We start from the raw sequence: 26,495 nt of genomic DNA on the forward strand, positions 1-26,495 counted from the left end.
TCGAAGATTATTTGTAAGAAGAGAGAGGTGAGGAAGAGGAGGAGTTGCCGAGAAAGATATAAGTGAGAAGAAACGTAGCTGGCGTGAACTATACTCTTAATCTGACCCCCCAAAAAAAAATCGTCTCACCATCTAGACTATTGAGTTGTGGCAAACGATTAATGCAATAATACTGCATAATGCTGGTCATAAACATGTACTAAAGTGCTAAAGAAAGGATGCAGGGCCATAGCACTTTCTCCTGCTGGCACTAAGCTACGTGAATTTCGTATGAAGATAGTCACAAATAAGTGCTAAAAAAGGGATGTAGAGCCGTAGAAGTGCATTTTTCTGCCACTGACCTATGTGAATAAAGCCACACAACGAGGAAAATCTGGGCCAAGTTAAGGTTAATGGAGTAAAGTGGATTAGTGTGCTAGCTATCGATCGAGGGGTGAGGCACTGGATACCACCCAAGGGAAACTGGCTGACCCCAGGAAAAGCGCCTAGTAAAAGAAAAAGAATTACCACTGGCTTAAGATTCTCTCTCTCTCTCTCTCTCTCTCTCTCTAACAGAAGTGCTCTAAATAGGGGCAACGCCTTACCCCTCAAAGAGAGGAGTGCATGGAGTAAAACTACATCATCAAATCTGTGGGAGGAGGAGGAGGAGGACAGGAAAAAGAGTTTGGAAGGAAGATGTTTGGGGAGGAGAGGAAGAGGAGAAGGAAAATCTGACAGAGGAAACAAAGTGGATAAGAGGACGAGTATGGGGAAATAAAGAACATGCAGGCTAAGATAGGCAAAGAAAGGAGTAAGAGATAATGGAGATAACCCACGGAAGATACGAGAATAGAAGAATAAGAGGGATCCTACCAAAGTAATAAAAATAATCCTGTGACTTTTTTTTTTTTTTTTCTAGAGAAGGGGGTACAGAGATGGAGCCCAGGTATCCCTCACCCTCGCAGTCCTTGTGTGTGTATAATGCTGGTCCCTCGGTGTGGATGTGGCAGATGCTGACATTCCTGAGGCCGGCGCTTTTTCCGTGCTCCGTCAGTGCCTCCACCAGCTTCAGGGGCGTGGCGGCCGCTCCGTGCACGAACACCACGTCACCTGCAACACAGATATACGTAACACATGCTACTTGTTACGCTTATGGGTGATACTGAATACTCTTATAATATTGCCAATAATAATAATAATAATAATAATAATAATATCTTCTTACGCATCTTTATTTTTGTCATTTTAATATTCACTCTGTTTTTATGAAGTGTTTGACGGGTGTATGAGTGAAGAGCGGAGTTTATCACTGACAAGAGCTCAGGGTCGTATTTACAAACTCTCCAAAGTCTAAGCAGTGTTTAAGACTGTATGTATGCACGTTTGTCTTCACTCAAACAGCTACCAAATAATGTATAATCAGATCGGAATTAGCGATTAAATGAAACACACACACACACACAGACACACACACACACACACACACACACACACACACACACACACACACACACACACACACACACACACACACACACACACACACACACACACACACACACACAAAGCCTTTAAAGCTGGTAGGGTCATATGGAGCGAAATAAAAAAGAGGGACTGTATTCTCTTAATTTTATCTACTGTAGATGTAAAATTGGCCTTCAAATACTAGTCACGAAGAAGTGCCATGAAAAGAAAGTAGAGCCGTACCGTATTGTCTTAATTGTGGCACCGAGCAAAGGAAAATAGGATGTAAAAGGACGAAAATCTGCGCCAAGTTAACGTGAATGAACCATAGTGTATGAGACTACGAGACGTGTGGTTGGAAGGAGATATATGGAAAGATAAGGTACTGTAGGAGAGTATATGAGGGAGGGTGGCGTGCTGTGGGAGGAAGGGCTATACTGCACACCCCTATGAAAAATAAACAAAAAAAATATAGGTATCACGCCTTTGAGGTTTGTCTGTTCTAGAAATGCACAAATTCGCCAAACATAGACAGATCCATGACAAGGGTATCCCACAATATACTGTACAATATAACTTTACGTAATTTTTGAGTAATAATAAATACCAAGAATAATATCAGAATTTCCATCAAAGGCAGGCACATATATCACAGCGCTTCGTCCGTTTCAAAGACATGGGTGTTTGAACTGCCACGATTATACGATTACCTTTTTTTTCTCTCTTCGTTTTTCTTTTGTGGTTGTGTGTACTGAAGGATAAAAATGCGAGGATATTTTTTAAACTAATTTTGCCATGGCCACCCCTTACAGGATGCGATGACAGGCAATATATATGATGGTAACTGGAGAGATTTTTCAAACCCAACTTCTTTTACGGCACTATAGGAAAAAGAGGTGGCAAAAGAGGTGGTGGTGGTGGTGATGATGATGATGATGCAGACGACGAGAACGATGATATTTCTACTGCTGATGTTGATGACGATGATGATGATGATGATGATAATGATGAATGAGTAGAGAGAGAGAGAGAGAGAGAGAGAGAGAGAGAGAGAGATGAGCAATATAGGCACAGGAAGGTAACACATGGCCACCCTTGGACATATAAATATAATGACCTTCCGCCCTTGGAGAGCTTATCACCTGTCACGGAGGACGAGGGGAGGAAGAGAGTGAGGATGAGGTGGGGAAGAAAGAGAGGGAGGAAGAAATGGGAGAAAGATAGGGAGGAAGAGATGGGGAAGAATGAGAGGGAGGAAGAGATGGGGAAGAAAGAGAGGGAGGAAGAGATGGGGAAGAAAGAGAGGGAGGAAGAGATGGGGAAGAAAGAGAGGGAGGAAGAGATGGGGAAGAAAGAGAGGGAGGAAGAGATGGGGAAGGAAGAGAGAGGAGAGAATGAAAAGGGAGGAAGAGAGGCGGGGAGGAAGAGAGGCGGGGAGGATGAGAGGAGGGGAGGATGAGAGGGGAGGAAGAGTGGAGAGGAAGAAGAGAGTGGAAGGAAACAGTGTGAGGGAAGAGAAGGGAGGAAGAGAACGGAGGAAGAGGAGGGGAGAAGAAAGAGAGGGGAGGGAGAGGGAAGAGGAGGAGATGGAGAGAAGAAATGATGATGATGATGATATTAACACTACAAAACAATCGATAAATAATTCAGAGGATAAGGATTTTTTAAACATGCATGACTTTTATCAGTACTTTTGGATACCCGTTGCTGAGAGAGAGAGAGAGAGAGAGAGAGAGAGAGAGGGGGGGGGGTGAATGAGTCTCCCTCCTCTCCCCCTTCTCCGGATCCGTCACTGTATGAACACAATGAAACAGTCGTGAGCCAAAGGGCCGTAGTCTAATTCGTAACACCTCCTCCTCAGCGATTTACTTCGAAGAGACAATATTAAGGTGTAACATGTAAAATAATCGCCAGAGAAGAGGTGCTACGAAGCTTCCTGTGACCCCTAGAATACGGTCACAGGGCAGTCAGCTCAATTTTTATCTGATCTGGACCAAACTGGATGAAAGGATTGAGGATCAGGCAAAAATGAAGTAATAAATACTGATAACAATCAAATGTCAAAGAAAGCAGGGCAAAGTCAAATGTTTACTTATCGTATTTTAAGCAAGCACGACCTTACCAAGTTTTAGGACTGGCCCAATTCCAGCAGATGAAGATTAACCTGCTATAGAATAATATACCGCAGTGCAACATCAGCCATCTGGGGACTTCATTACACAACAAAGATCTAAAGTGACAATGATTATTCTGACTATAGTTAGTTTCCCTCAGCTTGGTTCAGATTTTGTCCTTTTGTTGCTTATTTCACGTGACTCATTGACAGGAGAAAGTGCTGCGGTTCTACATCCCTTCCATAGCTCTTTCGTGTCTATAGAAACACCATAAAATTAATACCGGTAGGAATGCCACAATGTCTGATATTTTTTTAGATACCGTCCGTCATTAGTACTACCTTAACCCTTCCATCCGAAGACGTTTTTTATAATTATGTATTTTTTTTAATTGTTATCTATGCTTGATTTATTTACTTTATACAAAACTAATGTGGAACGGTAGAGGTTTGCGGTGGCCTTCAGTAACCATTTCACAACTAACTACTTACGGGTTCTTCCTAAACTGAATACAATCGTCTGCTGGCAAGGAATAAAAATAGAAATGTTCACTGACTGATGTGGTTCATACTATTTCCCTGTTTACTTTTCATGACGATGATAACGTCACGTAACTGACCGGATTTGACAACAGACACAGCCTCTTCTGCAGTTTGCCATGCCGGCGCCCTCTTCAGCGGGTGGAAAGGCTCGTGCGAATAGGTGTAATATGTCCGCATGCACCCCCTGACCCTCGCGAGACACCGCACCAGCGCCTTCATAATTTCTGGTCGTCGTCTTTTTGCAAGGTATCGGCGCTAAAGTAGGTCACGGAGCGGGTTTCACTGACCGGCGACGAGGAGCGGGGTGAATCACCCCCACGACTGCCAGACTGACACTGGGCGGTCGATAGCCTTACCTCTTATCCTCACCGGTCTTCAAACCATCCTAATCCTGGGACAGTTGTGAGACTTTCGAAAATAGCTACGAAGTTATGTTCCAAGAATCAAGTTAGCAGATGCCAAACGCAGAATGTATATTTGGCCCAAGACATAACTGTGACTGCAACACATCTGCGTCTTTACCAGAAGTACAGTGGTCAAGGTTGTTCTTCTACAAACCAGGCATCTGCCAACTGTACAATAGTTATCCCCATTTCCGCTCATCTTTGGAGCATGTGCACTTACTGGAGAGCAAAATGCATGTAGCCAGTCTCGGTAAAGCTTAACATACCTGCTACAAAACATCTGCTGCTCCAAATCAAACATGTGCAGACAGATGTTACGTCATCGATGGAGAATCATGCACATAACCTTGAAATTTACGTCATGAAGGTGTTATCGGATGGCGGGCTGAGAGAACACCTCCCATCATGCACAAGGCCGTATTCGAGGGGCATTGGAGGGGTTCGTAGCTTTTTTTTCTTGGCGATTTATTATACCTCGTACTCTACGCCTTCATATTCTCTTTATTCTCCTTTTAATACCGACATGGTTTGCATCAACAACACACAAGAGGATACTAGATGCAATGTGAATAATGAATCGCTGAGGACGAGGTGTTACGAAATCTCCAGAGCCACTTAGAATACTGTCCTTAACCCCTTCGCCTTGATAACATTAACTTAGTATATTCTGGCTACCTCCAAACGATTTTATTAAACTTGGGAAGGAGCTCTCGTATGAGGCTACATCAAACTTCCTCTGTTCGAAATGCCTGTAAATCGCTTGTAAATGTCTGTAAAATCGCCTAAAATACCAAGAATTAAATAAAAACAAGAAGCATCCAGAGAGTGCAACACCCGCATCTTACAAAGGGCCTATATAAATGTCCATCCATACGATCAGTGGGCATGAGCAACTTTGAAGTGTAACAATGAAAAATAAAAAATGTGGAAAGTAATCGTGAGGACGTGAGGACCTGAGACGCCTTCCCCGATCCTATGGTGCTGTTTGTAGCGAATTCGGAAGATCTTACGGCCGATTTGACCCTGCACTGTGCCTCTGACCTTTGACTGCTTGCTCTCAAAATCGAAGGAATTCATCTTTACCTGACCTTAAACAAATTATCTGAACTGACATTGTCCTGTGACTTGTCCTATTACCAATTGTTCTGAAAGTAAATTAATTTCAGCCTTGCTTAACCTTAACTCCTTGCACCACGTTTGATCCAAAATAAATTTCGCTCATTTGAGTTAAGAGGCCGTACCTTTGACCTTGCCCAGTGACCTTGACCTTTAACTACTTGTCCTCAAAATTCAGTCCATGTATTCTTCCCTTATCTTCAACCCTTCCATACAGTTTTACCTCAGTCGGATCAAAACTGAATAAGCCGACCTTGTCCTGGAGCCTAACCTTTGATCAATTGTTATCAGTAACAGTACAGTTGGTTTACATCTTGGCTGACCAACCGTTCCATTATGTTCTGCCAAAATCGGATCATAATTGTTTTTGTAAAGAAACACACACACAGAGGGAAATTTGACCTCGCCCCGTGATCATGACCTTTGAGTGTTCTCAAAACTGAGTCATTTCATTCCTGCCATACCCTCAACCGTTATCCCAAGTTTGGTCTAAACTGGGTTAAAAAAAAAAAAAAGTTTAAGTGTATTTTGCTAGGCCACCAGTTGACCTAGACTTGTGACCTTGACCTTTGACATTCTTAAAAACAGAAGGTTGAGGCTCAACCCTTCCACTCAGTTTGAATACAATAGGATAAAAACCATTTGTGTTATTTCGTTAACACACACACACACTCACACACACACACATACACGTACTGGCTCCGCGGGCGCGTGTGTAATAATAAGTCCTCTTGCTGAAAGGAGTTTAAAATAGTCAACGTAATATTGTTCCGTTTTCTATGCGATCAAAATGACAGAAAATGGAGATTAACCCCTTCACAACGAGACGTCAATACTCGCTACGTAACCCATTCAGTCCGTTGACTTTTCTTCATGTGGCTGCCACGTAATTTATTCAGCTTACGAGTGATTCTATTTAGTTCTGGGATTAGTTTTTTCCTTTACTTATTCCGACACTACAAGAGGTGTCCCTTTATTTATTGTCACTACAAGAGGTCTGCCTGTATTTATTATCACTACAAGAGGTCACCCTTTATTTATTGTCACTACAAGAGGTCACCCTTTATTTATTGTCACTACAAGAGGTCTCCCTTTATTTATTGTCACTACAGGTGGTCTCCCTTTACTTATTCTGTCACTACAAGAGGTGTCCCTTTATTCTGTCAATTCAAGAGGTCACCCTTTATTGATTCTGTCACTACAAGAGGTGTCCCTTTATTTATTGTCCACTACAAGAGGTCACCTTTTATTTATACTGTCACTACAAGAGATCTCCCTTTATTTATTGTCACTACAAGAGGTCTCCCTTTATTAATTCTTTCACTACAAGAGATCTCCCTTTATTTATTGTCACTACAAGAGGCCTCCCTTTATTTACTCCGTCACTACAAAAGGTCTTCCCCTAAATAAATAAAACTGCCTTCACAATAATTTTCAAATCAAAATAATATAATAATACGCTAGAAAGCCACTCTTCTTGTACAGTCAGGCTTACTCTACTCTTTTCACCTTAACTTGGCCCAAATTGTCGTCCTTTTGAAGCTTAATTCACGTAGCTCTGTGGCAGAAAGAGACAATGTTACAACTCTACATTCTCTCCATAACACTTCTTTGTGACTAGCATCATGATCTAGTGCCAATCTGCCCTAACAACTCAGCACTGAAGATGGAGACATGACATTTTTAGGGAAAGAGCAATAAGTAAGAGGACAGATTGTGTACTGAACTATACCCGTTTTTACACTATCTTGGTCTAAAATTGCCATCTCTCCACCTTGAATAATGAGTTGTAACAAGCGATTAACATAAGATGGTGGCGCTAGTCATAAAGAAAAGCTATGAAACGCATAGAGCCATAGTTTTGTCTTACTTAGCCACTGAGCTATGCAAAATAAGCTGCAAAATGACGAAAATCTGGATCAAGTTAGGTTAAAAGGACCATAGTGAAGCACCCGATCGCAATATAAGGAATGCCACAGTTTTAGTTTATACGTAGTGTCATTATTATTAACTGCTACCGCCAGATGGACACACAGATTCAAATACCTCTTTAAAAATGATAAATGAGAATAAACAGATTCCGGTAACAGATAATGAAACTAATGTAGCTAAAGGACACACACCACTAAATCCTACAGCTGATAAATGACAATAAACAGAGAAGAAAATACTACAAACATCGTAACCAATACCACAAAAAGTATTAATATGAATATACAGGAAATTAAATATAAAGCTCTAATACATTAAAAAAGATAACGAGAGAAGACTAATTTGAGAAAGAAATTACAGAACCGGAAAATGTAGCCCTAGATATCTAAAAAAAAAAAAAAAAATGCGATCAATCATAGCAACAGAAGTGAATATAAACCATAATTCTGCTAAAGAATACAATGACATAAAATTCCCATCATTCAATCAAGGCCCAACGCAAACGGGAAGCACTGACATTGATAACGAACAAAGGAGTTAAGAACAAAACTATCGATCAAGCAACTAGATTATGACCTTGCTACTCTGCAAGCTAACATATATTACATATATTACACACACACACACACACACACACACACACACACACACACACATATATATATATTTTATATTTATATATTTATATATATATATATATATATATATATTTATATTTATATCACACACACACACACACACACACACACACACACACACACACACATATATATATATATATATATATATATATATATATATATATATATGTGTGTGTGTGTGTGTGTGTGTGTGTGTGTGTGTGTGTGTGTATTTCATCCAACCGTGTTTATCTCGGGTCGTTGTCTTTGCTACCTCAACTTCCTCACCTCGCCTTCTCACACAGTAAAACTAGATAAACGGGTATAAATAGGGAAATAAACTCTTTTAGTAGGATGGCCTTGTTTTAATTCCTTCTAGTTCCCACCGGATGATTTTAAGAAACTGTCTTCTTTGATTCCTGCTGTTTGATACTTCATATTTTATGAGATTTTTGAGAAGATGCAGACGATTCTTTTACCTTAAACCTTTCAATACGATAATATTTTTCTTGTCATCAGTAAATGATTTTATTTTTGCGTGGGATGTACTTTTCGAACAAGAGGGGTTAGATATAGCCTCAATGAGTTCTTTCTACTAAGCCTGAGTATTATCGCCAAGTCAAATCGTCTGGTGATAGCATACATAAGCAAAAGAATGTCACGAGAATGAGATTTAATAGAGGCGTCTTATAATGAATGTAACATATCCACCCAAAAAGCAAACTAATAATTAAAGATTGTCAACATTCACAAGTGAATGCAGGATGATCTCCACTTAACTACAGTACACTGACATACTCCTGTGCAAACTGATATATGAACAGTGATGTATATGCAAGAACACAGGATCTCCAAATTTGTACGTTTCTATGATCTGATATTTGATAGTATAAAAAAATAAAAGGGCTGAATAAAAGGAAATTTAAAAAGGTGTCCGAGGGGAGGGTGGGGGTGTTTTGCCAAGGAACAACTGTGCCAAGTCTGAGGCGATGTGGTGACTAACGCAATGGCACCAAGTTGAAAAAGTGCTTGGAAGAAGAAAGAAGAAAGAAACTGAGAAAGTACAACAGGTTTCCACATCGTGCCTAATGAAGCATCCACCTCCATCCACGCCCCCAATCAAGGCCTACAGGTTATCCATATGCATCGTCCATCGCATCACCCCACCTGCACTGAGTGGCCGTGTGTGTTGTGATGCAGGTCGACACATTGCTCCCTCAAGCAGGACTTACCCTGCATCGGACAAGAGCAGGGCCGGATTTACCTACTTGTGGGCCCCAGGCCAAACTCATCAGTGGGCCCCCAAATTTATGAAAATAAATTATTGTACAAGGGCCTCATACTCCGGGCACGAGGGGCTAGACTCGCCTGCCACGCGGGGAAATAAGACTGGAACTTACCGGATGACTGCACTAGTTCTGCTGGAGGAAATAGAATAATATCATGTCTTGAAATGTTGGGTGGGAGAGAGACACAGGTTAGAGCTTGAATCCTGTATTCTCTTTAGCGTTTCGGACTACACAGAACCCATCTTCATAGAGTTTGAGCAAGCAGTGATAGAGCTGAGAGATTTATATCCCTGTAAATTCTCTCCCTCGTTCTCGTATCGCAGCCTGATTGACTGCCCCTAGGAAAATTTCGTCGTCCTACCCCACCCCTGACTAGGACATTAGTGCTGTCCTTGCTGTATACCTGAAGAGGCTGAAAAATTCCTCCCTACGGTTAATTACAGTTTTTTACACAAATGTGAGCTGTTTCCAACATTTTTCTCGTTTGTTTATTCAGAGAAAGATGTTGGCAGCTGCTCACATTTGCGTAAAAAATGTAACTTACCATAGGAAGGGATTTCCAGCCTCTGTTGCATGGTATGTGTGTGAAGATAGGATGGCACTAATGTTGCAGGCAAGGGTTGGGTAGGAGGACGGAATTTTCCTAGGGGTACTCAATCTACCTGAGACACGAGAAGGGGGAGGGAATTTGCAGGGGTATAAATGCCTCAGCTTTATCACTTCTTGTTCACAGTCTGAATACTGATTCCGTGTAGCCGAAAACGTTAGAGAAAATAAAGACTTCAATCTCTAACTCGTGTATCTCTGCCACCCAACCTATCCACTTGTCGTAATGGATCTTCTACATCTGTCTCGAAATATAAACAAAACCTCGGTAGCTATTTCAGTTTTTCATTTTCCTGCTAGTATTATTCATCTCACGTGCTCAAAAGACAATCTCTCTCTCTCTCTCTCTCTCTCTCTCTCTCTCTCTCTCTCTCTCTCTCTCTCTCTCTCTCTGTATGTGAGCGTGTATTTATTTATTTATTTATATAGTGTGGAGTTCAAGCTAGGACAGTGTGGAGCTAAGACAAGGATTGTGTGGAGTTCAAGCAAGGATAGTTTGGAGAGTTAAGCAAGGACAGTGGAGTTCAGACAAGGATAGTGTGGAGTTCAAGCAAGGATAATGTGGATTCAGGTAAGGCTGGTGTGGAGTTCAAGGTTAGACGCTGGCCATACCCTCTATAGCCTACTAAACGCCCCATTCCCTGAAGCCAAGAGTCCTACGTGCAAGAGATGGACTTCACACACCCTCACATGTTGCCTTTAGGGCGCTGATAACGTACCGTCCATACTAAAACGTCCTATAGTCCCTTCATCTTAACTTGGCCCAGGGTTTAATCTCTTGGCAACTTATTCCACGTAGCTCAATAGCAGAAAGGAGATGCTGCGGCTTTACTTACTTCCCGTAGCACTTTTTTGTGACTGGCATCATATTCAAACATTAATCTGTGCCACAACTCGGCATTCAAGATGGAGAGATGGCAATTTTAGGTCAAGTTATGGTGCAAAAACTATAGTGTTGCCACAGTCAAATCTCAATTTTACTTACTCATCTTGACCTTAAAAAAAGAAAGAAAAAAAAAAAACTCCACAGGACATGGATTTTTTTTTTTTTTTTTTTTTTTACACATTTCCACAACCTGAAGGGAAGGAATACTATTTTTATGAATCTGACTTTGGGAATAAATTAGATAGTTTGTTTCCTGAGGTAAAGCAATCCTCCTCCTCGCAACTGATGTCACACTTGGCTTTGGTGCTAATACTACACCGCCCAGACTGAAACATACTAGAGCTATCAGATTTCAGTCTACCCTCTCGCTGTTTACGCTTGTCACTCGTCTTGATTTTGTCTATGCTGAAGTTGTAGTATACAGTACCCCAGCGAAGGAATGCTGGAGTGTATCGGTTTTGGTCGTGCGTGTGTGTGTGTGTGTGTGTGTGTGTGTGTGTGTGTGTGTGTGTGTGTGTGTGTGTGTGTGAACAGTATAATACAGTTTTCATCAGATTTGGATCCAACTTGAGGGATGAGTTAAGGGTCAGACAAGGAATAAGTTAATTAAGAGAATAGTAGGTCAAAGGTCAAGGCCACAGAAGGTCATCTCATAGCCTACACTTTTTATCAAAGTTTGGAAAACTTGGTAGATGGACTTATGGTCAGACAAGAATGAAGTGATCGGAGTTTGAGAACAATCAGGCAAAGGTCAGGGTCACAGGGCAAGGTCAAACACGTAGGGTGCGGGTCCTCCACTCTCCGATTGTGCCTTCTTGTCTATTCTTGCCTTCACCAGGCGATGTTATTCATCTTAGGAGGAGAAACTTTCCGACCTAGAGGAGATACGTATGGTCCTCGTTAGTCCCTTCACATTACAAGAGTTTTCTTGAAGCTGCACCAAACCATAAGCCCAGCAGCCAGAAGGAAAGAACGGAATCCTGGGGCTGAGGGACTATCTGAAGTAACTACGTCATGGTACAATCAAGGACTAAAGCTCAATAATTGTTCCACTGCGTCTACTTCACATTTAAGGAGGGTCCGTTAACTTTCTCCCCTGATGCATCGTACCAAAGAGGCTTCCCTATGGGCAGAGAAATATACCAAGATTTTCTTAACTTTAGGATTATTAGCCAGCATAAGTGATGATAATGGAGAAGAGATGAAATATTAGATGATGAACTTCTGTCGCCGACTGTATATCGATTAAATTCCACACATCCACCCCGGCTTGAAGGTGAAGAAGTGAAAAGGCTTTGACAGAATAAGACTTGTTTCACAAATAACTGGTAAAGGACAGTCTGGCATAATAAAAAGAGGTTTCTATATTAGTGCTGTAACCGATACCATTAGCCGAACCGATGACTAGCCGATATTTGAAGACAGTATTCTCCTGTACCGAACGGATACCGATTTTTACTAAAATTTATTACCCATCACGAAAAATCACTCCACCTTACCTTCTCTCCACAGTGATGTTCCACTTTTGAGGTTTGCTAGTACTGTGTCAGGCTGCCCTCTCTCCAGCCTCTCTATATCACTGCCCAGTCACCGTCTAATGACTTGTTTCAGTTCCATGGAGTTTCCGGATGTTAGACTGGCCTCATTTTTCTCAAGATGCTTTTTATAAACTGATGCCCTAAGTGAAAATGATATTGGTCAATGAAGAAATATATATATATATATATATATATATATATATATATATATATATATATATATATATATATATATATATATATATTACGTACGAGTATGTGTGTGTGTGTGTGTGTGTTATAGGCTTTGGCAGAGGCATGCACCCTCCACCTCCCTCTGTCCGCCCTGCACCTCGCACACACACAGTCTCCCATTCTCCATCATTTCTACAGGGCCAAACCATCTCAAAGTATTTCTCTTACCGTAACACTTTCGATCACATCCACATCAACACCATAACGCTCCTTTACTTCCTCATTTGTCTGTCTGTCCTTCCACCTAACTCCACATCCACATCAACACCACAATGTTCCCTTCCTCATTTGTCTGTCTGTCACTCCACTAAACTCCACATCCACATGAACGCCACAGTATTCCTTTACTTCCTCACTTGTCTGTCTGTCTCTTCACGTAACTCCACATCTACAGCAACACCACAACGCTCCTTTTCTACCTCATTTGTCTGTCTGTCTTTCTGCGTAACTCCACATCCACGACGATATCATAAAGCTCTTTTACTTCCTCATTGTCTGTCCGTCGCTTAAGCCATGTTCTCTCATAGGCTCATGTTCTTTTTAAACTTACGTTCTCTTCAGCTTATCCTCTTTCGTTTGTTTACGTTCTTTCTGTGACTTAAAATCCCATACGTTCTCTGAAGCTTACGTTCTATCTGGACTTCACTTTCTCTCCGTTTTCTTTCTTCGCTTGCTTAAGTTGCCGGTTCGGGGTTATATCTAAAGTTTCGAATAGAGAGGCATCTGAGAAGCAAGGGGAATTTTTGATGATGTCACATATGACGTGTTCAGTGGAGGCTATGCTGTGCAGGGGGGAGGTAGGAAGCTGCTTCTCCGGGACATTTTTCTTCATTAAGGGTAAATAATGCGTAGAAAAACTCATAGTATCTTAATTTAGACTAGGTTAATACGCATGTGAGCCAGTATGGGTTAATTTAAGCCAGGAGGATAGGTGTAATGTGAGTTAGTGTGAACTGAAGCCGTGTTGTGGAGGAAGGAGTGCTGATTGCTTTTCTGGGATATTTTTCTTCGTCAAATGTATGTTAAAATCACAATAGATTAACTTAGAACAGTCTTTTATGCAAGTGAGTAAACACGGATGGACTTTAGCCAGGATGGAAGATGTCTTAGTGGGTTAGTGTGTTTTTTTTTTAAATATAAACTGCCAAAAAAGCTTGTGGTTTGGCAAGGTTGTTTGATAGTTTCATAGCGGTTATGCTAGGTGGCACTGAGGCTTCGCAAAAATTCTTAGTGACTTATTTTGAAAACTAGCACGATATCAGTCGTAATCTGTCAAAGGCTAGGGAAAATGGGCAAATATTTGGCCCTTAGACAAGTTGGCTAGCGCGAGTGTTCTGAGTGCTCCTTGTAGAATGTGTTACTGTTGCCATTATTACTATTGATTGTTGTTGCTAGCATCTCTGTTATTAATGCTATTGTTACTTCTATTATTGGTATTGTAATGATAACGATTCTCCGGTAAACATACACGTTTTACTTTAGGCAGCATTAGCACCTTACCAAATGTTGTTCTTCCTGATAGTCTTTTATATTTTTCTGGTTATTTTTGGGGTGGTAATGAACTTTCTTTCCCTATCGTCTCTAGTCCATGTTCCTTCCGTTGTTATAAACTGTTTCTCGAGTACAATGGGAACACTTACTCCATACGTCCCGGTCGCCTTTTACCACCTTTTCCTAACCTTACATTTAAACCTAATCTAACCTAACCCAGCAGTTTTATCTAACCTACTCGTAACAGCCAATATTCCAGTGAGTTTTAGCAAGTCCGTCATCACAAACGTCGGTGAGGCTTAGGGAAAAAGCCAACAGAAAGCGTTTACCACAATGAAAATAGAAAAAATACAGAAAACAAACTGGATTAATATGAATTGAATGGATAAGGTCCTTCTGCTTAAAGAAAAACGTATATTTACCCGATTCTCCTATTGGTATTAGTGCTATTACTATTTACTCTTATTATATTTATTAATATTACTGCTACTATTACTCATATTACCATTACTATTATTACTGATTACTTTTACTCATATTACCGTTACTATTACTCATTACTGTCATTGCTATTAGTGTTTTTATTATTGTTATTGCCATAATTATTACTGCTAGTGTTATTATTCTCTTACCAATTTCATGTTCCTTTTCAGATAAATTTTGATCATGATTGCAAAAGAAGTGAGGACAAACGAGACGACAGGACAGAAGACAGAAGGAGATGGGACAGAAGAAAACAGCTGCTGCAATACCACCGCAATCACCACCACCACCACCCGCCAATCATTACCACCACCCGCCCATCACCACCACCCGCCCATCACCACCACCACCACCACCACCTCCATCCCATCACCACCTCCATCCCATCACCACCACCCCCATCCCATCACCACCACCCTCATCCCATCACCACCACCCTCATCCCATCACCACCACCCCCATCTCATCACCACCACCCTCATCCCATCACCACCACCACCACCACCACCATCATGCCACCATCATGCCACCATCACCGCCAACCCATCGCCACCAACCCACCACTACCGACCCATCACCATCACTAATCGCCACCACCACCACCATCACCACCACCACCACCACCACCACCACCACCACCACCACCACCACCACCACCATCACCACCACCACCACCACCACCACCACCACCACTATCCCATTACCATTACCACCATTCCATTACCACTACCACCATCCCATTACCACCACCACCCCATAACTACCACTACCACCACCACCCCAATAACTACCAGCACCACCACACAACCCCCGCCACCACCACCACCACATAACCTCCCCCCCACCACCACCACCACATAACCTCCCCCCCCACCACCACCACCACATAACCTCCCCCCCCACCACCACCACCACATAACCTCCCCCCCCACCACCACCACTATAACCACAACTACCACCATCACAATCCCCCCACCCCCACAGCCACTCAGGTGTAAGGTTGCTCTTTATTCTACATGCAGGTCTTTTATACTGCTGGTGAACCTTGCATCTGGGTAATTTTTATAAGATTTAACCATTTTATATGATTCACTGGCACTTTTTGCCTTATAGGCATATAACTTTTCGCAAAGTACTTGTTCATAGATTTTCTTTAAAGTACTGTCTTAAGTGTTCTCAAACGCGCTCGCACTTGCGCGCGCGCGCGCACACGCACACACACACGCACACACACACGCACACACACACACACACACACACACACACACACACACACACACACACACACACACACACACACACACACACACACACACACACACACACACACACACACACACACACACACACTCACGCACGCAAAACGGGCCTGCGCGCACGGACGCACATACTAGCCAACGCACACATCCATAACAGCACAGCACGCATCCATGTATCAACATGCAAACTTTCATACGCACTGACACGCTTGCATACATGTTTTAATACATATATACATAACCATACGTGCATACACAATATACACGTACACGCAAACATACACATACGTGCATACATGCACATACATTTTCACATACATATGCCCACATTCATATATACCTACATACATACGTGCATACATTCATGTATAAGTACATATGTACGCACATTATACACACATAGATGCATACACATTAATGCACTCACATATCTGCATGTACTCATACATATATGAACACATGCATACCCATACCAGGCCCGTAGCCGGCCCCCCCACCTGCCTAAAGGTTCACTTTCTCAAGGTCTATTTTTTTTTTTTTTTTAATCAGTGCAAAAAGTCACTCCGTTGTTCAGAAATGTTGTGCTGCTTCTCACATCGCTTAAGCCCCGTCCACACGAGCGGGCAATGCCCACGGGCACAAGCGAGCAGTTTGCCTGTTGGCGGGCTCACCGCTTGTGCCCGCGGGCACAAGCGGTGAGCCCGTCAACAGGCAAACTGCTCGCTTGTGCCCGTGGGCATTGCCCGCTCGTGTGGACGGGGCTTTAGGCATACATCCAGACCCCCACAGCAGGCATGCAGCAGACCCTTGACCAGCAGGCTGCAGGTCCAGATTCAGCAGAAAAGTTCCCCCCCTCCCCTTCTAAAGACTGGGTACAGGCCTGCATACATACTTCGTATATATAATTTTGCATGCACATCAGTAGTACGTACACATACCCAAATGCACATAAACATACACACACATACCTGCTCAATCATACATTTACGGATATCTTCATATACACAGGAATATACGCATACTGTACATGTCAATACCCACGTACCCATAAACTTGGATACATGCGCGCATATTCTTTCCTGTCACAGATATTTCCACTGCCATACCAGTTCCCTACCCGCTAAGCCCTTCACCCCCATGACTTTTGTTACTCTATTCGTATCTGCAGACGATTTATTCCCATCATGATAGCCTTTTAGGATGGGAGGGGTTGAATTAACTTTTATTAAGCAGAGGATTTCCATAAGCTGTCTAAAACCGTCAGGGATAGTAGGAATAATAGAACCTCTCTCTCTCTCTCTCTCTCTCTCTCTCTCTCTCTCTCTCTCTCTCTCTCGCTCTGTGGCTCTCACCCTCTCTCTTTTGCTTTTTTTTTATTTTTTACAATGTTAACTTTAGGATTTTTCGTCGGACAAGGAAGCTCCCTAAGACATCTTCCTGAGTGATTTATTTTGTGTATTACACATTGCTATCGTCTTTTGTGTTAAGTGATCCTGATATTGCTGTGCTCTGCTTAGACAAAGGACGAAAGGATATTGACGAGGTATATATATATATATATATATATATATATATATATATATATATATATATATATATATATATATATATATATATATATATATATATATTATATATATATATATATATTAATCGCTAAAGGGAAAGTGTTAGGGAGCTCCTTTACTAGAAGAAATTACGTGTCTTTATCTAAACACTCCCGTCTGAAAAATCTGAGCTGAATAAAGTCGTCTGGAGGCAGCAGGAATGATATTAATCCCTTTATTAGTTTATTCTTAGTGTCTGCTTAATTAATTCTTTATCTCTGGACTATTTTATTCAGCTTGAGGGACACTATTCGAACTGGAGGGGTTAGAAACAGCATCCCCTGCTGCTTGATTTTTTTCAACTTCCATATTTTCCTCCTGGGTGTGTATGTCCTGTTCTCATCACCTGCTCTTTCAGCACAATGTCACATGCTGGAGGTTTGTGTTACTGCAAACATTCTTCCCTCTTTATAACTTTTATATCCTTCACTAACCTATCAGCCCTCCTGACCAGGAGGCTACTGTTACTCCCAGATTCACAATGTAATCAGTGTATATTCTCTTCCTAAAAAGCGTGTTGCACGCAATCATGTTCCCTCAGACAATAGTATCATTTCCCTTTCTGCATTTCTCGTACCATATGCGCATTCCCTGTGCACCCCCGGCGGCATATGACCCTGACAATCGCGCCGGCAGATTTTAATCAGAATCAGTAAACCCTGTGCACCCCTTCATATCCATGAGCTGCGACACCCACATGACAATTTAAATTCCCATCCAAAACGATAGTCTCATCATCCTCCACACCACCAACTGTGACATCCACATAACCATTAAAATGCTTTTGCAAAACTGCAGTCTCACAATCAACCATACCACCAAAATCACTTATCAAATCATCCCAAGAACTATTTCTTTTCATCATCCAAGTCAACCAGCATTGCATATGCCAAATAAATGTAACCAGGAGTCTTCCAAACTACATTTTCCACATAATTCTTTTATTTTACTCACATTAAATCCATAATAAATTCCACCCATTTAGCTATGACCAGCACGCCCACACCACTGTATCCATCCATATTTTCCTTCCAAAATAACATACCTACAATACTTTTCAACATTCATCCTATATGACCCTCCCCTGAACTTAATTTCCCGTAAGCAGCAGACATCTACCTGCCTCCTGGTCAGTCTTCACCACCTCCCCACCTGTACCCTTCAAGGTACTTACATTCGAAGATGCCTCTCTGAACTCCTTGGATGATATGGATTCCTTAGGCTTGCTTTTTTACGCTTGGCTTTGATTTAGTCGTGATAGGTAAGTAAAGAAGGTGAAGAACCACAGGCCCTGCCCACCCGTTGCAAATCCAGGCAGGGGATTAAGAACCCATTGCCCACCAGCCGTGGGCAGTGGTTGTGGCAGTGGCATCATGGCACCTTGCCAGAACGGCTACAGGGGCACCCTCCAAGGGCACCTTGGCACTGTAACTGCCCTGCCTTTATACACCTAATGATAGGAAAGCATCCTGGGGCACTACTTCCAAGTCTGAGTCCTTCTCATTTGGGTAGAAGCCGCATCCTGGGAACCACAATGGCCTGTTCCCTCAGGCTCGGATATGAGCCCCATCCCATCCTGGCCCCCCAAAAATTGCACCGGCAGAGCCCGCACCATGCCTCCCATCAGATCCACCACTAGGTTGCGGGGGCAAAATTTTCTTGTTGAATTCCCTTGTTGGCGTCAACCCCTGTGACATACGAGGGTACAGTGTGTGGTATGTCAGATGCCTGTAGTGTAGTAAATAAGACAGGCAATTGTTCACATAATTGCTATTTTCCTCCACAGAAGCTGATGGCAGCTGCAGAGTATCAACCCTTTAGTCTTAGAAGAAAGATAACTAAAGACAACCAAATGGCGAGACCAGAAGACTAAGACAACCCTAGATAGCAGGATGACAATACATGACAACCAAACAATTGCAGGCGACGAAATGGCACCCTAGGATGACAAAACTGCAGCAGAAGACGACGAGATGGCGCCTAGGATGATAAGTGGCAGCCATAGACGGCGAGATGGCAACAGTAGAAATCAACTCAAGGGAACAAGATGGCAACCACTGAGAGCAAGAATAGCAACCAAGAGAAGCCATCAGGGTCTGGGTCAATAGTGGAGTAGGAGGCTTCGTAGCACTTTTCCTTAAGAGATTTACATTTCTTTACACATTTTGATATTGATGGTTTGTATCAGTAACACGACTAAAGTGAAATGTGTAGACTAATTCGCTAAGGAAAAGTTGTTAGGAAGCCTTCAAAGCCACATACGAGTGTGTATTTGTAGGTGATGTAGTAGGGATGATAGAAGCAATTATGACGGCACATGTATACAGTACAGTTACTCTGCCAGGCAGTTCACTCCCTAGGCACCTCTGTTTTGTATTACGAGGGGCGTTCAAAAAGTTTTGGCAACAGGGTAATAAAAGCAAAATTAATAGAGATACACATTTATTGAGGTTCACACTCCTTCAACATACTCTCCTCTAAGGTTTACACACTTCTGGGGCCGTGTCATCCACTTAACAAAGCACTCCGAGTACTCAGAAACAGGTATACTCTTCAGTTCTGAATTTATCCTCCTGGCAAGGTCCTGTTCCCTTCGAAGAGGATCCCAGCAAGTTTTTCTGACATTTTAGGAAACAGCCAAAAGTCACACGATGCCAGGTCAGGACGGCATCGTGTGACTTTTGGCTATTCCTTAAATTGTCAGAAAAGCTTGCTGGGATCCTCTTCGAAGGGAACAGGACCTTGCCAGGAGGATAAATTCAGAACTGAAGAGTATACCTGTTTCTGAGTACTCTGAGTGCTTTGTTAAGTGGATGACACGGCCCCAGAAGTGTGTAAACCTTAGAGGAGAGTACGAGTATGTTGAAGGAGTGTGAACCTCAGTAAATGTATATCTCTAGTAGTTTTGCTTTTATTATCCTGTTGCCAAAACTTTTTGAACGCCCCTCGTACCTCAGGCGATAGAGACTGATGCTAGAGAGAGAGGAGAAACAAAATCTGAGCCAGCTGAGAGACCTAATTGTTCTGTGGTTCCCCAGGTGATAGACTGATGCTAAGGAGAGGGGAGAGACTGAATTAGAGCTAGCTGAGAGAGACCAGAGAGGAGATGGGAGCACCAGACACGACTGGTTAGTTTTTTTTTTTTTTTTTTTTTTCCCTTTAGGATGTGAATTGTGTATGTATTGTTCTAGACCTTAGTGAGCAAGGTAGAGTGGAGGAAGAGCGCAAGCGAGCTGGAGGTGGAGATAGCTGATTTCACTAAATTCGCTGATATACTCTGGTAATACCGGAACTATTTTCACATACTTGGAACTTGTTCTTGATGTATTTTCAATATACTTTTAGTGGCAGATCCAGGAATTTGGAAAAGGGGGGCGGGGGCGGTTTATCAATGTAAGGGGCCCCGAGCACCGAAGGCGCGAGGCAATAAGCTAAAGGGTCTGGGGTGAGCGGTAGCTCCCCCAGCGGGGTCCGGGGCGGAGCCCTGGCCGCAAAACGCTTTTTCATATTTCACAAGCATTTTGAAAGCATTTGGGGAAAGTTGTGGTATTTTTATGGTGGTTAATATTTAAAAAATTGTATTCAATAATTCGTGTTAGAAAGAAACCAGTTACAGATCTCTACCAATTGACTGTAATTGGAATGCATTATAGTCAAACAATTCTCTACCAATTGATCTAAATCTATTCTTTACGGTACTAGTGATATAATAATAATAATAATAATAATAATAATAATAATAATAATAATAATAAATTATCATTATTATTATTATTGTTATTATTATTATAGCTTTTTATTTTTACTGACATTGATATCTGATGATAATCAGCTCTTAGGGCCGCCATTCATAGCTGAAGAGGGGGTGCCGCCCCCCACCCCTCCTGGATCCGTCACTGACTTTTAGATTATAACATTATCTCCTCTCAGCGTAACTTGTGCTGCCGTCACGGCTACTAATGTACACTGTAAATATGCATTGCAAATGTGAACGCTTGTAAGAAAATTTAAGATAATAAAAAAACAAGTTGTATACAAAGTTTATTCGACGTGTATTGGTATGGATAGAATTTAGACCATGGGGAATTGTAAAATGTCCAGTGAAATAAAGCCCACATTTCAACTTAAAACTAATAAAACTCAGAATTCATTGATAAGGATTGCAAAACTAGGACTTTCATCATTTATGCTTTATTAATGGAAAACCACCGTAATTTTCTACGTAATGGTTATAGGAGTTTGTAAAGTTATGACAGCATGGCTCGTATTCTCGTTCGTTAAGGAAGCTCCCAAACACCTCTTCCTTGGCGATTTATGTTTGGATGTGGCGAGTTAATATACTTTTGTACGCTACTTATGTAGGGTATGGCCTTTTGGAAGGATTTGTGTAGCAGAATAGAACAATGATGTAATAAGCACAATAAATCACTTGGGAAAAGGTACTAGAGAGCTTCCTTAACCGACGGGAATACTGGCCCTTAAGCCCTTGTCCTATTTGCCGCCATGTTGAGAGACTAGCCCTTGTAGCTTCATCTTGGCTGGACTGTACAAAGCTAGTTTCATGTGGGACTAGCAGAGTTAGTTGTTATTCCCAGGCTTTCTCACAGCGTAGGGAGGATAGCTGGTGATGCTCCTGGAGGCCATCTCTCTGTCTCTTAGTTCCCTTTTTAGCTACTTTTGTTACTTGCTTTTATCTTATTTTTATCTCTTAGTTACTCACGTTATGCTTTGTATCATAGTACATCATCTATCTATAGCCAGACGCCATAATCCAGTAAGGAGTGGCCACAGACAAACCGCCACCATGTCGCTCTGTCTCCTGCCATTTCGCTGACCTTCCGCCAGTTTACACCTCCCTCTTTCATGTACCACTTCATACCAGCACTATTTACACCGCGCTTTATACCAGTGCTGTCTAGTTATATGCATTCTTTAGTAGTTTCAAGTTCTTATTTAAAACTGTTCGGTTACCAGTGTATACAGAAAGTTCTCAATTTAGGCTTATAGTGGAGCAAAAATACTGTTAGAATTTCCCTGGCTACCTATGGAACAGATTTGCCAGCTCTGTGATAGAATGCATTGGGAGAAATACACTGAGGTAGGTTGACCTTGTGGAGATGATGGAGAGTGAGAGACTGAGGAGGAGAGTGTATGTGAGTGTGGTGGAGGGGAGGAGACTGGATGAGTTGGAGGGATGGAGTAGAGAGGTATATGAGAGAGGGAGTGCAAGTTGGGAGGTGGGCAGCGAAATGGCAGGGGACAGGGCGACATGGAGGCGATTTATTTGTGGCCAAGGAGACATAGGATGAGATGGAGGGATGAAGTGAAAGATATATTAGAGTGGGGGGTGTAATTTGAAAGAAGGGCAGCAAAACGGCAGGGGACAGGGTGACATGTCTGTGGCCACCCTTTACGGAATTGATGCGTTTGGCTATAGATAGATAGGCCTAGATAGAAACAGATTTGCCAGCTTCCTCCAGTGTTGTAAGTTTGTATATAATGAATGTATACAAAAGTCCTCAGAACTTAGGTCTCTAATGGAGCAAAAATACGATTAAAAGATGCTTGGCCACCTACTGAGCATTGCCAGCTCTGTGATAGAAAGCCCTGGGAAATACATTGAGGTGGTTTGCCCGTGTGTGGAGCAATGAGCATGAGACATAACTAGGGGTGTGTATGTGGATGAGGTGGAGGGGAAGAGAATGAGGATGAGATGGAGGGAGACTTATGAAGAAGGCTGCCTGTGTTAGAAGAGGGCTGTGTGTGGCTGCCTATGTTATCAAACCCACTGTAGGTAGTTTACAAGTGGCACCTTTTTGTCCCAGCCATTATCAGTGTAGTTAATGGTTATTCCTTTGACTTATACCTTAAAGGAGATCCAGATAATTCCTATTGGACATTTGCACTATCAAAGTCATTATAAGCTCCAAGTGTATTTCATAGCCATCCATGCCAAAATCCATCAGGGTTTTCCTATTAGGTAGACACTTTCCCTTTATCAAAACATATTACCAGCTCTGACTGTGGCCCAGCTACATGATACTCAACTTCTTCATGACAAGCATTGCATTAAATTAGTCTTTAATATTCTATGTGGCTCTGGAGATATCGCAACAACTCTTCCTTAGCGACTTCATATATGCATAACAGTTCAGTATCCCCTTATTTATTACTGACACCAAATAACAAAAATACAGTACCAGTTCAAGCCGCAATCCTAGTGGGGCCGTAGTGGCCGAGAGAGTAGAGAGGTGGCCTGCCACCTCTCAGAATCCGGGTTCGATTCCCGCTTGATAGAGGAATGTTTAAAAAATATGGCAGTGTCCGTAGTGACCTGTCATTTGGACCTGGGTTCGATTCCCGGTTGATATAGAGGATATTTAAGGCAGTTTGGCAATCACTTAGTGGTCTGCCGGGGAGTGTGGGCAGTCACGTAGTTGGCCTGCCAGGGGTGGGGGGAATGTAAAAGTCTACACACACACATTCACACAAGACACGTCACGCACACACTGACCCACATCCACTAAGACACACACTGACCCACACCATACACCAAGACACACACACAGACATACAACTACAGACGGACACACACACACACACAACACATGCATAAGGGTAGGGCGTGGAAGGTAGGGGGGGTTTTATTTCAAAGTCCCAAAAAGCCATTAATGGCTTTTTGGGACTTTGAAATAAAACCCCCCTACCTTCCACGCCCTACCCTTATGCATGTATTCTGTCTATAGGTGTATGTCTGTGTCTGTCTTAGTGTATGTATGTGTCCAAGCGTATGTGTGTGTAGCAGGTCACTACGAGCACTGCCACAATAATTTTTAAACATACCTCTAACAGTCCCAGGATTCGAACCCGGGTCCTCCCGCTTAGCAGGCCAAGCCTATACAGACTCGGCCATCATTGTCACACCTGTTGGAGGTCTGGAACCTCTACTGTATTTTCCTTACTTGTTATCTGCAAAAAAAGGGAATTTTGAAGTGTAACATGCAGAGTAAGTTGCTAAGGAAGTGTGCTACGATCTAGAACCAATTAGAATACATAAGACTTTAATACTAGTCACGAAGAAGTAAAATGTATCGTGTATCTACGTATATACAGTACAGGGAGCAAATAAAACACGACTTAGTGTTTTTTCCTCTTTTTTATTCTGAATAGTTTACAAGACTTTCCTTACCTCCACTATGTTAATTTTATTTACCGTATCTGTCAGGCTCCTACGACACTCGGCTGGACCAAATCGCCTGTTGTCAGCTGTAAAATAATGCTAAAGTTATTCCAGTCATGCAGGGGTTAATGCTGTCAGTGTATTAACTCTCTAAGGCTCCCATGACTCACGCTCAGCTCGGTAAAATCCTCTGGTTCAACTGAAATGTCACTAGAATTGTCCCTAGCATCAAGGGGTTAATAAATGCCTACGTTAACCCTCTAATGTTCCGGTGTACTCTATGTCCAGGTAACGGGGGGACTATGTTATTCCGTTGAGAGTGAGTCATAGAAGCCTGAGAGAGATATTAGGATATTTTATCCACTTTAACATGGAGATAAAACACATTTGCCCTCTCTTCATCTTGATTTCTGACCTGTAGCAATACATTAACACTAGAATACGATGCTGGTCACTGATGAAATGCTCTGGAAAGGATGCAGGGCCGCAGTATTGTCTCGCTCTGCTACTCAGATACGGGAAATAACCTACCTAAGGACGAAAATCCCACCCAGTCAATCACTGGTTACGACTCAGCATTCAAGTTGGAGAGATGATGCTTTTAAGCCAAGTTAGAGAAAAAAGGGCAGTATCGTCCGCTTGATCTCTTCCCGTCGCAGCAATGCAGCGGTGGCGCCATCTTGTACGTGGAATGTGAAAATTCCAGACATTCAGTACGGGGACGTACATCTAATTTTTTCAAACTGGAGGAGTTAGATATAAATTTCACTGAGTTCGTCCATAAGACAAGGCTACCTAAAGCTAAATAGAATCGTCTGGAGGCATCAAAAATAAAATATAAAACATCTACATGATATAAAAACATCTGGCCACCTCCGGGCCTCGATCCTTCTCGCCTAGAACTTAATTGTAGTTGATTGTAGATGGTTGTAGTTCGCTGATTCGTCGTAGAAATTGCAATATTGTATCAATATTTTGTTAAACTACTTGCAAGGCGTCGTGTGATCTCTTGACCTCTGCATCAGCATGATGATCTGGGAGACGGAGGGGGCTGGATGGAGAGAAGCGTCAGGAGCTGGTTGTGTTGTTTGGTTGAGAGAGAGATATTCTTGTTTTCAATCTTGATATTTTGTAGGAATTTAATGTTGATTCGTAGACGAGGTTCGTATACGTTCGCTGCTACCAAATGTCATAAATGACATTTGGGTCATCCCTCTTCTTGACCTCCTGCCTGTCTCCTCTGAGGCCTGTCTACTAAAATATCCTTACAGATTTTAGTATTCAGAATTACTATTAATCACAGAATACAGTTTACTTATATACATCGCACCAAAATTTTCAAACTTTTTCTTTTCTTTTTCAAGTTAGGAATAAGTTAGGATAATCTCTCGTACAAGAAGGGTTTATGAAGGAGGATTTAACGGGTACAGTTCAGAACGTCCGTACAAAGCTGACTAAAATCCCCTGAGGCAAGCAAGAATAAAATAAAAGTAAGAAATAAATAAACACGACACGTCATTGGAGTGAAACGCTTACTAAAACCACCAAGTTTTATTTCACAATGTCGATGGTAGGAGAACGTAAGCTATCAAAATTACTGCACTCCTTTTACTCTAACTTGGCCTAATAATGCTATCTCACTCTTCAGCGTTGATTTGTAACAGAAGATTAACATGAATATGATGCTAATCACGAGGAAGTGCTATGGAATGGATGTAGAGCCGTAGCATTGTCTGTTTCTGCCACTGGGC

At 42.1% G+C, this 26,495-nt stretch overlaps 1 protein-coding gene across 1 annotated transcript in view; it reads right to left on the reverse strand.

The window, feature by feature from the left end:
* Window positions 1–4,395, reverse strand: part of LOC145392209 (succinyl-CoA:acetate/propanoyl-CoA:succinate CoA transferase) — an 11,571-nt gene extending 7,176 nt beyond the window's left edge. The window contains exons 1-2 of the mRNA XM_080266661.1: window positions 4,177–4,395; window positions 937–1,089 (exon numbers count right to left, since the gene is read on the reverse strand). Of these exons, the coding sequence (XP_080122787.1) occupies window positions 937–1,089; window positions 4,177–4,318 (295 nt within the window). The 5' untranslated portion in view covers window positions 4,319–4,395. The remainder of the gene's footprint in view (window positions 1–936; window positions 1,090–4,176) is intronic.
* Window positions 4,396–26,495: the final 22,100 nt, after the last annotated feature.

This window comes from Coenobita brevimanus, chromosome 21 (genome assembly GCF_032717465.1).
Source record: "Coenobita brevimanus isolate Jiangsu-jjx chromosome 21, ASM3271746v2, whole genome shotgun sequence".
Classification (NCBI taxonomy): domain Eukaryota; kingdom Metazoa; phylum Arthropoda; class Malacostraca; order Decapoda; family Coenobitidae; genus Coenobita; species Coenobita brevimanus.